Genomic DNA, 13,467 nt, shown 5'->3' on the forward strand with positions numbered 1-13,467 from the left:
ACGAGACTCCAGTAAAAACCCTGGACGCCAGGCTCGGTGAGCTCCCTGGTTAAGGAAACCTCTGAAGTGCCAGGAGGGTGACGCTCCCAGATTCCATGGAATCAGGTGCGTCCAGACCTCTCAGGCCTCGCTCTCTGTGTCTTTCCTTTGACTGGCCCTGATCTGCATCCTTTATAATAATCCTGTAACACTGACGACAGCGCTTTCCTGTGTTCTGTGAGCAGTTCTAGTCAGCTTTCGAACCTGAGGGAGCTGGGGGAACCCTGACTTTGGAGTCAGCTGGTCAGAAGTGAGGGTGGCCTGGGGGACCCCTGACCTTGTGGCTGGCATCCGCAGTGGGGCAGTCTTGCTGGGGCCCGTGGCATCTGACGCCAGCCCTGGGTGGATAGCAGGGGTTGTATGGCACCAGCTGGTGTCAGAACACCCCCTCTTAGCCTCGATTTGACCTTCTGTGGCCGACGCTGTCAGTCCCCCACCCACATCCCCTTGGCCCACACCAGAGGTCACCTCTAGCCTTGGTGGCTTCTTTCCTCAAACACTTGCTTTCTTAGGTGGAGAAGGCAAGAAATGCTGGAGAGTTACTGCCTCAGGGGTGACCCTAACCAGTGACACACGGGAGCTGGTGAAGAAATCTGCAGCTTTCTCACCCCCGGGGGACAGTTCTCAGGGCTGTCCTACCCAGTCTCTCAGTGGGCCCCCGGCAGGACAGAAGCCCAGTTGCCCACAGTGGTCACCTACTAAGCAACACTCCCTTTGTTGGCTCTCCTCCCTTCCTGTCTGACTTCTCCTCTCTCCCATCGTACTTCCCGGACTCACCTCCCAAATAAACTACCTGCACCCAAATCCCCATCTTCAGGTCTACTGTGGAGGAACCCAGTGCAGACCTCTGCCGTTCCTGGGGCTCTGAGTCCTTTAGCTCCACTGCTGACCTCCTGATAATCTCCCAACTTAACAAGCTGTTAGCACTCGCAGTCAGCCAGTTCCTTTGGCCAACCACTTGTCCACCATTGCATAATAATTGTGTGTGGTCCATGGCTAAGCCCACACCATGGTGTGCCTCGGGAGCCAGGCCTGGCTAATCAGAGTATTTCATCATCTGGCATGCTGATTGTTCAGAAATGAGTCTATGAATCTACTTGGTCCAATCATAGGCCTCCTTGGAATTTTGCAGGAGCTGGAAAGGAGTTCTCTCTACTTCTGGAATCTTACGAAAGCCTGGAGCCGCTTGTGACCAAGTGGAGAGGGCCTGACTGAGAATCATGCTAACACAAGAAGGCTGAGTTTGAAGATACAGCTTCCTGAATACATGATCACTTGGATGCAGTCATACCTGAAGCCTAACCCCCTGTACTTTTCAATTACATGAACCAATAGATTTCCACCACTACCCCCTTTCTTCCTTCAGCTGATTTGATTGGGTTCTTGTCACTTGCAATCAAAAGAATCCTTAATAAAATGGAAATACTCATTTCTCTGACTTAGACCCTCTGCATTTTTAGACACAAAGATACAGGAAAGTGGGGACAGCCCAGTGGTATAGTGGTTAAGTTCACATACTCCACTTCGGCAGCCCGGGGTTCACAGGTTTGGATCCCAGGCACGGACCTACATACATCAAGCCATGCTGTGATGGCATCCCAAATACAAAACAGAGGAAGATTGGCACAGATGTTAGCTCAGAGCCAATCTTCCTCACCAAAAAACAAAACAAAACAGAAAAGTACTTGCTCTCTAAGGTATGAGCAAGAGACCCAGTTTGGCCAGGGCAGGGGGACTGAACAGAGGGACTTGTGGGCGTGGGATTCTTTCAGCACAGGCCCAGGGCGGCAGAGGGGGCTGGTGGAATTAGGGTCTCAGAAAACTCATCCTCTAATATTACGTGACAGTTTACAGCAAGAAGTTCCAAATCACCACACTAAGAGTAAGCACCAAGAAAAAGCTAAGGAAGCAAGTGAAGGGTGGACTGGGGAGGAATTCAAGACCACAGGAAACCTCACTTGGAGGAAGCTGCGGTGACTGAACACAAAACTTAGATGCCAGCTTGCCAGCGGCCAATGCAAAGGCTGGCAGGCGGGGTTCCCCAGCTCGCCTTCGAGTCCCACCAGGTGCGAGGCCAACGGCTCTGCCAACGTGCCTTCCTGGGACTTGCGCACTTCCTGCCCAGCGCTGGCCGCGGCCCAGGGAGCTGCACTTTGCAGGCCTCGAAACTCGGGTCCTGAGGATTTTGGTGGCCCCACTGGTGTCTGCAGAGCAGTGGGATTTGCACGCTTTGTCCCTCGGGGGCCAGGCCTCCAGGTCCCCAAACTCTGTCCAAAACACTGGCGGCGTCCACCTCGCCAGCCGTCCAGCAGCTTGCTCTCAACTTACAACTCACTCTGAAAACAGCTCCCGAACCAGTTCCACAGAGTCATCTCGCCTGTGGTCGTTTTTTGTTTTATCTCAAAATTTCCTTTTCTCGTTACTTAACAAAATACTCTTGCTGACTTCTCCACAGGTCTGATTATTTCCCAGAAATGGTCATGTTTCTCCTCATGTCAGTGCGGTTTTTACTAAAAGCCCACAGTTAGCTGGGCCATGCGGGAATTCTCCAAATGACTTATATTTTTTTCCTAAGTAGATCGGCCTCATTTTTCAGAGGAACTGGGGAAGAACAGACATCTGCCAGCCTGCTCTCACATCCCTTCTGGAATATAGGACCCTGGCCACTGCGGGAAGGGACCATGGCCCAAGGAGCTCCGTCTTCTCCAGCACACCTCGGCTGAAGTCACAGGACCAGACTGGGGGCGGGGTGGGGGTGGGGGACGCTGGCAGCTGGAGCCGCAGCCAGTCTGGAATTGGTCTTGCTCAGTCCTGCGAGAAGCAGAAAAGCCGTGGCCCAGTGCAGGGCCACATTATGACTTTCATGGGCCCATTCCTCCATAAAAGAAATATTAAAAATTACATTTATGGCTGCAATGGTATAAAGACAAATATAATCCAGTCCAGATTCATTCATATATCTTTATTATTACTATATTCATTTTTTTCCTTCCGATTTTAAAAGCAGTCAAAATTAAAGCATCATGTGGGTCCCTAGAAGCACTGTGAGCTCCAGGCCCAGGGCCAGTGGGCCACGATCACAGCCCGGCACCCAGCCCTCGGGCTGCCCCGCGCTGTACAACCACCATTCTCTCAGGAACACAGGCTTGGGAAGACAGCCCTGCTGGTCCAGCCCTGCACCCCTTCTCCCTTCACTGAAGAGTCAGAACCCCTTGGCCACAGCCTCCTTGTGACAGGGCTGGTCCCTGAGGCCATGCTCTGCCCCTCAGTTTCTTAAGGACAGCTAGGAATAACAGTAACAACGATGACATCCTGAATCCTGGGTGCTGAGCCCTGCCCAGTACGCTTTTTGTGGGCAAGTCAGTTTTCTCATCTACAGAATGGACATAATGTTAGGGGTTCCCTCACAAGGACACCAGGAGGAGTAAGATATTAACCCACATGGCAGACTTAGCCCGGTGCCAGCGCATGGTGGCATCTCAGTCAACGCTGGCTATTACGATTAATCATAATCAACTTTAATTACAATAATTGGTTCGAGTAGGGGCTGCCCAACTCTACTTTCTCCTCTACCCTAGAAGGTGTTGACCTTGGGCTGAGGACCCCTTGGTGTGAGGTGGTCTGGCAGCATCAGAGCCCAACGCTCTGCCCACAGGGACTCAGTCGAGGGGCTCTCCCCTACCCTGCTCACCCACTCCTTCCCCTCCTTTAGGAGCAAACCAGAAGCCCACCCCACCTCCTCCAAGCCCCTCACCACCCCTTCTCCTGTGCTCAAGGGTCTCCCAGAGGCCAGCTGCCCGGTCCCCCCGGGCCAGGCAGGTCAGAGGCTTGGTTCTCTCTTGGTATTGGGTTTCTCTGGTCTGTCTTCTCTGAGGCATGAATACAAACTGCCTTTTCTCCACCACTTGCTACTTGGTCTTATTACATCATCTGGCTGCTACAGACCTCTCAGCTACCGTTTTTTGAGGACTTAAAAGTCTTCTCCCCCGATCCTGGTCACTCCTGTAGCTCAATGCTGGGAAAAAGGGCACACGCTTTGAGGCCAGCAGGAGCCAGGTTTAATCCCAGCTCCACAACTGACCAGCTGTGTGACCCTACGCAAGTCAATTAACCTCCCTGAGCCCTGCATTGTTTACCTGCCTGAACTTACAGAGACAATCTCATTTTCTTTAGCAGTGGGACTCCCTGCTGGAAGGAAACTCTGATGAGCACTTTGAGGCAGGGGAAGAGCCCCCACCCCTACCCCACGGGAGGCCTGCTTGGAGAGCTGGAGATGGTGCCTGGGGCTGACCTGCCAGATTTTGTTTGTGACTGGAGTGCACAGATGAAGGGGGAGGGCCAGATGCTGGGTGGAAGGAAAGGAAAGGAGAGACAAGCCGAGGAGGGGGAGGAGCATGAACACCCCCCAGCACTTCACAGCCCACCTGTTTATCATCTCCCTCCTCCTGTTCTCTTCCCACCTTCCCCATCTTGGGGGTACCACCACTCATCCCATCCCAGGCCAAACGCCAGCTAGGGGACAGCCAGATCAGGAGCTCTGGCCATCTGGACCTCTGAGCCCCTCCTCAGAATAATGTTTTCAGCTGCATAAAATAAAACACAGAAGATTACAGAGGAAACCAGTGATACTGAAATACACTTAGCAAAATAGTCAAACAAAGGTGTGCACAGGAATCTATGTGCTTCTTCATTAGCATATTTGATAATAAGGTCCAGCAGAAGTTCTAATAAGTATTGCACTTTTTTTGAAGAAGAAGAATACTGGTCCTGAGCTAACATCCATGCCCATCTTCCTCTACTTTATATGTGGGACGCCTACCACAGCGTGGCTTGATAAGCAGTGCGTAGGTCCGCGCCCAGGACCCAAACTAGAGAAGCTCGGGCTGCCGAAGTGGAGCACGTGAACTTAACCACTGCACTACCGGGCCAGCCCCAGTACTGCACTTCCAAGGGAGAGCACTCCACGGTATCTGCCATCACCGTAGCATATATGAAACGTGGATTACTGTGCGTGAATGTGGCCTCCATCCATACTTGAGGGACATGCTCAATGTCAGGTACAAGCTAGGAGAAACAGAGATGCAGCTTTCCCCTACCAGGCTCAGGGACCCCTTGAATTCTGTGGACTCCCAACTAGGAACCCCTGACCTAGATTCTCTGTTTTCCATACCCCCGCCCCGACCCCACCCACCTCTCCTGATCAGTCCACAGGTCCTGCTGACTTCACCTCCTGGCTGGAGGGTGTGCGTGTCTGCATCCCCCATTTCCATGGCCACTGCACCGGGTTGGGGCCTCATCCTTTCTCACCTCCTGACTGGCCTCCTGACCTCTACTCTTGCTCCACGCCATCCAGCTGCACGTTAAACCCTCATCCAGAAATGCAAACCTGCCCATATCGCCCTTTGCTCTGAATTCTCAGTGGCTCCCTATTGCCTATGTGGTAAACTCTAAAGACAACCGCACGGCACCAAGACGCTCACCCAGCTCACCAGCCACACTTCTCAAAACTCCCACCCTCCCCACTGTCTGCCTTCCTACCATTGTGAACTACTTGAAGTTTCCAGAGTATGCCACCCCACCAGGCCTTTGCCCATGCTGTTCCCTCCACCTGAACGCCCTCCCCAGGTTGTCCATCAAGCAAATGTTTATATTTTTTCCAAGTCTCGGCTCACATGGTGCCTTGCCCATGCCCCACCCCACCCATGCCCACCCCCTGGGCAAATGTGGTGCCCCTTCTGCCCCACTGCCCCACGCCCACGCCCGGTACACAGAGCTCAACCCACCATGTTATAGTCGTGTGACGAATCTTTCTCTCCCAGCACTGCAAACCTTTGACGGCCCCAACCCTAGTACAGTGCCTGGTGCCCAGAGGCCTTCAATGAGCGTTGGTTGAGTAAATGAATAAAAGATGAAAAAAAAGAATAAACAGGCTCTCAGTCCTGAGTAGCTGGGAATGGGGTGAGCAGGAGCCAAAACTGACCCTTCGCTATAAGGATCACTGTTTTCTTTTCTTTTCTTTACCATTATGCCTGCGAATGACAAGTTCCGCATGTTTTGATGTATGGAGTGTGCCGTAATTTCTTGAATTCAGCCCTCTACTCTTTGAGGGATCCCTCTGTTATGTACATATCCTAACTGGGGGGTGATTATTTCCCTTACCAAAAGGTTTATCATTTCCGTTTCCTTAAATAGAGAGTTCTTCCAATGCGTGAAGAATAGGATTCGATTTATAGAAATTTAATTCACATGTGGCTCTTTAGGAACAGATGTCTTCCGCAGCCAAGCCAGCACTGTCTGTCAGGCCGCCTGACGCTGCTGTCTACAGCTCCTTTACTCCCTCTGGCGCACTCCCTGCTTAACCCCTTACCACTGGATCCGTTGAAACTGCTCTGGGCACCTGGCCCCCTGATCCAGCGGCCTTTTCCTGGAGTCCCCCCTCTCCACCTCCCTGAGTCACAGGATGCTGCTGACCACCCCATTCTTCCTAAAACCCTCGAAATCCTTGGCTCTGTGGCCTTTGCCCACAATCTCTGCTCCCCTGGGCTTCCAGACGTGTTTGTTCATCTGGCTTCCTCCTGGGCATCTCAAAGGCAAATGAGCTAAAGCAGGTGAGGGCCCTCGCCCATCAGGCCCCCCTTTGACACCCCTGTGAAAGACACACCCACCCGCCCATGCTCACAGCCACCTCCCACTCCCTTGTGCCACAAATTCAATCCATCACTGGCCGCATGGCGCTCACCTCCTGAACACATCTCCAGCTAACCCATCTCTCTTCCACATGTGCTAGGGCCCACGAGCACTGCAGCTGTCTGTTTCTGGTCATTTCTATAATCCCAGTCCTCAGCACCATGCCTGGCATGTGACAGACACTCAATAAACACGGGCTGAATGATGAAGTGAGCAGACGAATTCCATTTTACAGACTGTACAACTGAGGCTCAGAGAGGAGAAGCGATGGCCCAGTTGGAACAGCCAGGCCCCAGGGCAGCTCCGGCGGCCTTCCTTCTGCTCTAAGCAGGGTGCGTATGGAGTGTTCTGGCCAGGCCTGGGCCCCCGCTTACCTGAGAGCACCGTGAAGACGGCCGCGAAGGCATTGAGCTTGAGCCCGTCGATGACATTGCTGGACTGAAAGAGCTCCAGACACATGAGGCTGAAGCCAACCACCAGCAGGAGGATATAGAGCACCTCGGAGACTACCGACAGCCACAGGACCCCTGCAGGAGAGAGGCAGAGAGGCCGTGAGAGTGAGAGGAGGGACGCACGGCGGGGGCGGGGGCGGGGGCAGGCAGTGGCTCTCCCTGCATGCACCCCACCCTGCCCTTTGGCCGGGGTCACCTCGTCGTTTTATATAAGACCTCAGTTCTAGGGTGGGTCCTGACTGGGAAGGTGATCACGGCCGCCCATCCACCTCAGCAGGACCCGCTGTGCAACCTGAGCCTCAGTCATTCGGAACCTGGCACCCTCGGTTGACGGGTACTGGCCCAGGATGGCCTGCAGCCGACAAGTGGGCCCACTCAAGTAGGAGGGGAGAACTTGCATCCTGCGGGTAGACGAGAGGCTGTCTTCCTCTTCTCATCTGTTGGATGACCGCTGTTGGAAGCCATCTACGGCCAGGAGGGCCTCTGCCCTGGGATGAAGCTGCTGCTGCAGAGCAGAGCAATGGAAAGACCACATCATGGGCCCAGTAACCAGCCCCGAGGGCCTCCCTGTGGTTCAGCCTGTCAGAGTGATGCTCTCTGTTACCTGCAGCTGTAAGTATAACTCACACACATCATGCTTGCTCTCAAGGGACACCTTTTATCTGTACTGTACCCTACCCCACTTTTTCTAGAAACCACCAGTACTACTCCCACAGCTTCAACATCGTGGTTCTCCCAGGAGCTGCCATGTTCTGATGTGGTCCTGCCTTCCAGGGCATAGCTGATTGGTCCATTATGATCATGTGACCTAGAATTGGCCAATCAAAGCCCTTCTCTAGTAATCTGCGCTTGGAACCACTGAAGTAGGAGGGAAGAGAGGCTCAGATGAGACTCTGAGCATTCCTACAGTGTGAGTGCCTGGTTCCAGCCATTCCTGAAGGCCAGCTGCTCCCCTGCCCTCTCAGTGGTTTGGCTGTTCAAACCTTCTTTGTATTCCCTAAAAAACTACAGTTCTCTTTTCCCCTAAATTGGTCCAAATTGGGTTACCATCATTTGCCACCTAGTTTAGGAGGCATCTTCTGTTCCTCCCATTCCACATTATCCGCTCTTCTCCCTACATGCTTTTTATTTGGAGAGCCCCTTCCTTCTCTCAGTCTCTGCAGGTCAATTGCAGTTGACTCACATCCTGGCTTCACATTTGGGCACATGACTCATATCTGGCCAGTCAGAGCTCCATGTCCCCCCTGACTCTAGTCGTTGGTTCAGGACGGAACCTCTCAATGCCTCAGTTTCTTCACCTATAAAGTGAGGATAACAATAACACCTATCTCATTGTATTGTGCTGCGCAGATTCAGTTACGCAACAATGTAAAGAGTTTGTGCCTAGCATACATGTGAGCTCAATTCATGGGTATTATTACAATTGTTGTACAGGAGGAACAGTCTGGGGACTGGAAATGGAGCCCAGGGCTCTTCAGTGAGGTTAAGGCTAGAAGGAGAAATGACATTGTGGGAGCAGATAAGATTTCTGAGAAAAAGGGTAGAGGATGGAACACATCCACCAGACTTACCTTCCAAGCCTCACTACCATACAGTTTGAGCAAGGCCCACACTTTACAGAAGGGACCATGGACCAGGCTAGGCCAGACAAAGATGGACATGACCCAAGTCAGTTCAACCCCAAGTTAGCCATAGGACTTTTGCTGGAACTACTGAGAAAGAAAGTTCTTTTCTTTCCACTGGGTTTGAGACTGGGAAGATGTAAGGATGAAACTGACTGAGTCACAAGTGGCAAAGGCCTTCTTGAGAGCAGAGCCAATGCTAAGGAAGACAGAGCCAAGAGATGGAAGAAGATTGTGTCCTATGGCATTGTTTGAGCCTCTAGATCCAGCCATGCCTGAAGCTGCCAGTTGTTTGTTCTTTCAGTCACTTGAACCAATTAATTCCTTGTCTTTGCCTAAGCCATTTGAGGTAGAATTTCTATCATTTACAACCAAGAATCCCCATCTTCAGCCTTTCTGTTCTCTGAAGCTGTTGAACATGTCCTTCCTGCCTCCCTGCCTTTGCACAGTTGTCCCTTCCACCCGGAATGTCCGAGGGGCAGACAACGTATATTGTTTAGTAAACGAAGCAAACAGACAGCGGTTTCTGAGTCCTGATCTGTTCCCTGACAAAGAATCCAGATTCTCAAACACCCACTATCATTCCCAGCACAACAGGGCTTTAGAGCTTTGGAGAACTTTTCTTTTTTTCCTTTTTTTTCTTTTGCTACAAAAATATCGCATCTCCTGGGCAATCCCCTGGATTTCTGTAAAAGAATCATGTGCTCCTGGCAGCTTAGATGTTGTTGAAACACTCTCTGGCACCATGCACTCGCAGCCTCTGAGGCCCTGGGCCGGCCGAGGCCCACCAGGCAGCGGGAGGAAGGCAGGAGATGCAGGGTGAGCTGGGCCATGCCAGGAGGGCGGCCGTCCCCCGGGGAGCCTACTCTCCCTCCAAGCAGCCTTCACCTCCAGCTGCTGTTGCCCTCCTGGTGGGCAGAGGCTGCCCCTCACCATGGTGTGGCTCACTGACTCAGCCGACTCGGCCACTCCCCCGGGGGTGCTCTCCTCCTGCCCACGTGGGCCCCGGGTGTGCCCCCCCATCCCACCTCCCCTCACAGCAGGGCCCAGCTCTGCTCTTTCAGAGGGGATGGGAGACGGGTGGGCGTGGGGGGTTGGGATGCTCTGAAGGAAGTTAACCATAAAGAAACAGGCAGGGGGATCTCAGACGCCTGGCTGGGTTATTTATGGTTGTTATTCCCACCAGATTTATTTTCCTACCTTCCCTCCAGGCTCAGAGCATCTATCTCAAATTTTTAGCCGACCCAAGCCAAGGAAATGAATAACAGTAATCAGAAAAAGAATTGTTGTTGTTGTCATGCTAATAGTAGCAAAAATAGTCACAAGACCCAACAGTCATCAGGCACTTACCACATGCCAAGTCAGACTGGACAACGTTGGCGCCCCACCCAATCTCCGATGCCTCTTTTGAGCGTTTCTGCCTTTGAAGGATTGTTCTTGGGCAATTGGAGTCCATTTTGCCCATCTTCTTTCAGAAAGTGCCTGGAAACTCACATTTCCCTCTGCACTGTCGTCAGCCGGTGGCTGTCCACTGGCCCTGCCCTACAGCTCTGGCTGAGACAAGCCCAGGGTGTGACCGTGCTGCAAAGCCCCAGCAGGGCCCAGACTGAAGCTGCCCTCCCCGGGCCTGGCCTGACATCGTCCCCTGCTTGCCTTCCTCCCTCGCCTGTCCTGCGTCCCCAGTTCCCTAACCACTCTCCCTGGGGCATTTCCTGTCTAAAGGACTGGCACGTGGATCCTCACGGCAAGGTCTGCTTCTAGGGACCCAGACCTCAGACACTAGTCACGTGCATTATCTCCCCCAGTCCTCCGAACACCTTTGCAAGATAGCGATGTAGGACTCATTCTACAGATGAGCAAACTTCCGTTCAGAGGGATTAAGCGACTGGTCTATGCCGCTAGACAGTGGTATGGTCTGGGTTCAGATCCAAGCCTCTCTGACTCCAGGAACCACCACGGGTAAGGAGGCTGTAAGCTGGCAGAATGGAGTGGCCACTTTGAAGTATATCATTCTCCACTCTTAGGCTGGTCACCGGGGACCGTCTGGGTGTGGGGCGTAACGGCTCTCATCTACGTGCTCTCCAGCATCCCAAACAATTCCTGAACCAGGATTCCTGCAAGAGGATGGCCTCTGAGCAGGATAAGGGAGCCATGGTTCTCAGCAATGTCGAGCCCAGCTGGCCACCAGGTGTGGTGGGGAAGGAGGCCACAGCGAAAGGCAGCTGGGTCTTGAGGACACTGGAAGCCAGGCAGGGGCAGGCGCGGTCCTGACAGTCTCAGCAAGGGGAAGGAGTGCCCGGAGGCCCGCTGGGGACGGATGTGCAGTGGGGCCTGCTGTACTCCATGCAAGACGATGGCGGCCTGAGCCGTTGCGACGGCGGGATGAGAACAAGCGGGGAACTTGATAACTCCGGAGGGGCGGGCTCGGTAGACTGCTGACCCGTGAATGCGGTGGCAAAGGAGAGGGAGGAGTCCAGAGTGCAGCCACGTTTCCAGCTTGGGCAACTGAGCAGACATGACGTTCTTCACTGAGAATGGGACAATGCTAAGGCAGGGAGGCGACAAGGCCTCTCCTGCACATGCAGAGTCTACACCAGCTGCGGGACCTCCAGTGGGGCTGTCCAGGAGGCCGCTGGAGCTCAGACAGAGATGGCAGCATTGGCAAGCCGTAGGCACTCACTAAACATCGGCTGTGATTGTCAGAGATGGCAGCTGAGGCATGGGAGTGGGTGAGATGCCTGTGAAAGCAGGCGGAGCAAAAGAGCCAAGAGAGGGAGGTGGAACCCAGGGGAAGATCAAAACTCAGGGAGGGACGGGGGAGCAGCTGTGAAAGCGCAGTGACCCCATGGGGCCCCGCCCACCCCTGCCCTCAGCACCATGGTGCACTCTGCCCCCTGCCAGCTCCTGCAGCTCTCTGCCCAAGGGCTTGCCTGGTCACCAGAGCCTGTCCCCACCCTTCACCTTCCTTTGGGGCAGCTGGACTGTTGGCAGTTGACACCACCCTGGCCTCCACCCCAGCAGCAGCCCTCAACCAATGCCTGATGTGAGCCGGTGGGTAACACTGGGGGTGCCATCTTCGCATCTGTGCTTCCCACTGGGGTAGGTGGTGTTAGACCCCAGCACCAAATTGTCTGATTCAAAGTGTGAACAGCTATTCACTTTTCCACCATTTTTTAAATTCTTATCACTTTAATCAAAAGAGTCTCTGTTTGGTGCTGATGTGTCCTTAACACCTTTCTAACATTTGTTAATTATTTAAAACAAGTGAAGGCTCAGAATCTTCAGCACTTCCTAGGCCGACTGGAAGAACATTCTGACAGGTGCCTTCTGTGCTGGCGATTCTCTATGGCCCCAATCCTGCCCCCTCACCCCAGCCCATTGCTCTCCAGCCTTCTGCCCTGCTCCATGCCCCGGGGGATGGGCTCCCCAGAACTGCATGACCAGGCTCCCTGGCCTCTGGTCAGCAGTGGGGGAACCAGATGGAAACTGAGGGTGGGAGGAGAGAGGTCAGGTGTTTCTGCCCCGCTCCCTCTCTGCCTCGAGCCACTTCTCTGGCAGTGGCTGCATCCTCTTGCCCATGGCTACAGCTCCCGAGGCTCGTCTCCCAGCTGCAGCTCTTACAGGCTCCAGAACGCTCTTCCACCCTTTCTCCTTCCCGCCCAAGGCTGGTAACAGCTCCCCTCTGTTGCCAGCCCTTGGGGGCCTCAGATTCTCTTAGTCCTTCCCATGCCTAAGTTCTTTCATTAAAGTGCCTCATTTGGACCACTTGGGGGATTCTGTTTCCTGTAGGGACCCTCCCTGGCACATCATTATTATGGCAAGGGATGTAATTAGAGGCGTGATCTAAGCCAGCGGTCTCAGGGTGGGCCCCAGCAGCAGCAGCAGCAGCCACCCTTGAGAACTTGTGATGCAAATTCTCGGGCCTCACCCCAGACTTACTGAGTCAGGAACTCTGAGAGCGGGACCCACCTGTGTTTTAACAGATGATGCTGATGCACACTCCAATATGAGCACCACTGATCCCAAGTTCCCCTCTAAATGTACACATGAAAAAGTGAGTCACCTTCAGGAAAAACTGAGTTAATGCTAGAGGGTAGGTGTTGGCATCTGGCAAATAGAGAGAAGGCGGAACGGGAATAATGAAACAAGTGGTAATCGTTGCGTAGTGCCTGTCCCACAATGAGCGCTCGCTATTATTATGAGTGTCACAGAATGCACGCGTGTGTTAATCAAGGAAGTTGCAGAGGCAGAGGGCTGGCAGCTCCGGGCTCGGGCTTGGTGGCCGGCCTGGCCTTGCTGACTCTGGGAAAGGCTCAGTAATCACAGAGATGACTGCTTCAAGTTTCTGAAACTTGCCACTAGTGGCTCAATTTGCAGCCGAGAACTGGTGACCTCCCAGGGCCAAAGAAATGAAATGATTTCTCATCAGGTGCGGGGCCTGTGGGGTGACAGCTAATCCTGTTAGCTGCACTTTTTGCCTTTTTACAAAACAGCTTCGTGAGGCCAACTCTGACCTTCCATTGATGGAATTGACGGGTCTGCAAGAACGATTTCCCTTTCGCCCTGGATCCCTCTCTCGCTAAGCTCCTTTCCAGGGCCGGCTCCCTGGCTGAGTGGAAAATCATGGGTGGGACCCAAGTCCTGGATGTGTGACTTTGGCTGTGGTC

General features: G+C 53.4%; 1 protein-coding gene across 1 annotated transcript in view; it reads right to left on the reverse strand.

The window, feature by feature from the left end:
• The window catches only part of GSG1L (GSG1 like), a 132,428-nt gene that overhangs the window by 71,603 nt on the left and 47,358 nt on the right, over positions 1-13,467 (reverse strand). The window contains exon 2 of the mRNA XM_046667578.1: positions 7,101-7,253. Coding sequence (XP_046523534.1) covers positions 7,101-7,185 — 85 coding nt within the window. The 5' untranslated portion in view covers positions 7,186-7,253. The remainder of the gene's footprint in view (positions 1-7,100; positions 7,254-13,467) is intronic.

The sequence above is a fragment of the Equus quagga genome, chromosome 7 (assembly GCF_021613505.1).
Source record: "Equus quagga isolate Etosha38 chromosome 7, UCLA_HA_Equagga_1.0, whole genome shotgun sequence".
NCBI lineage: Eukaryota > Metazoa > Chordata > Mammalia > Perissodactyla > Equidae > Equus > Equus quagga.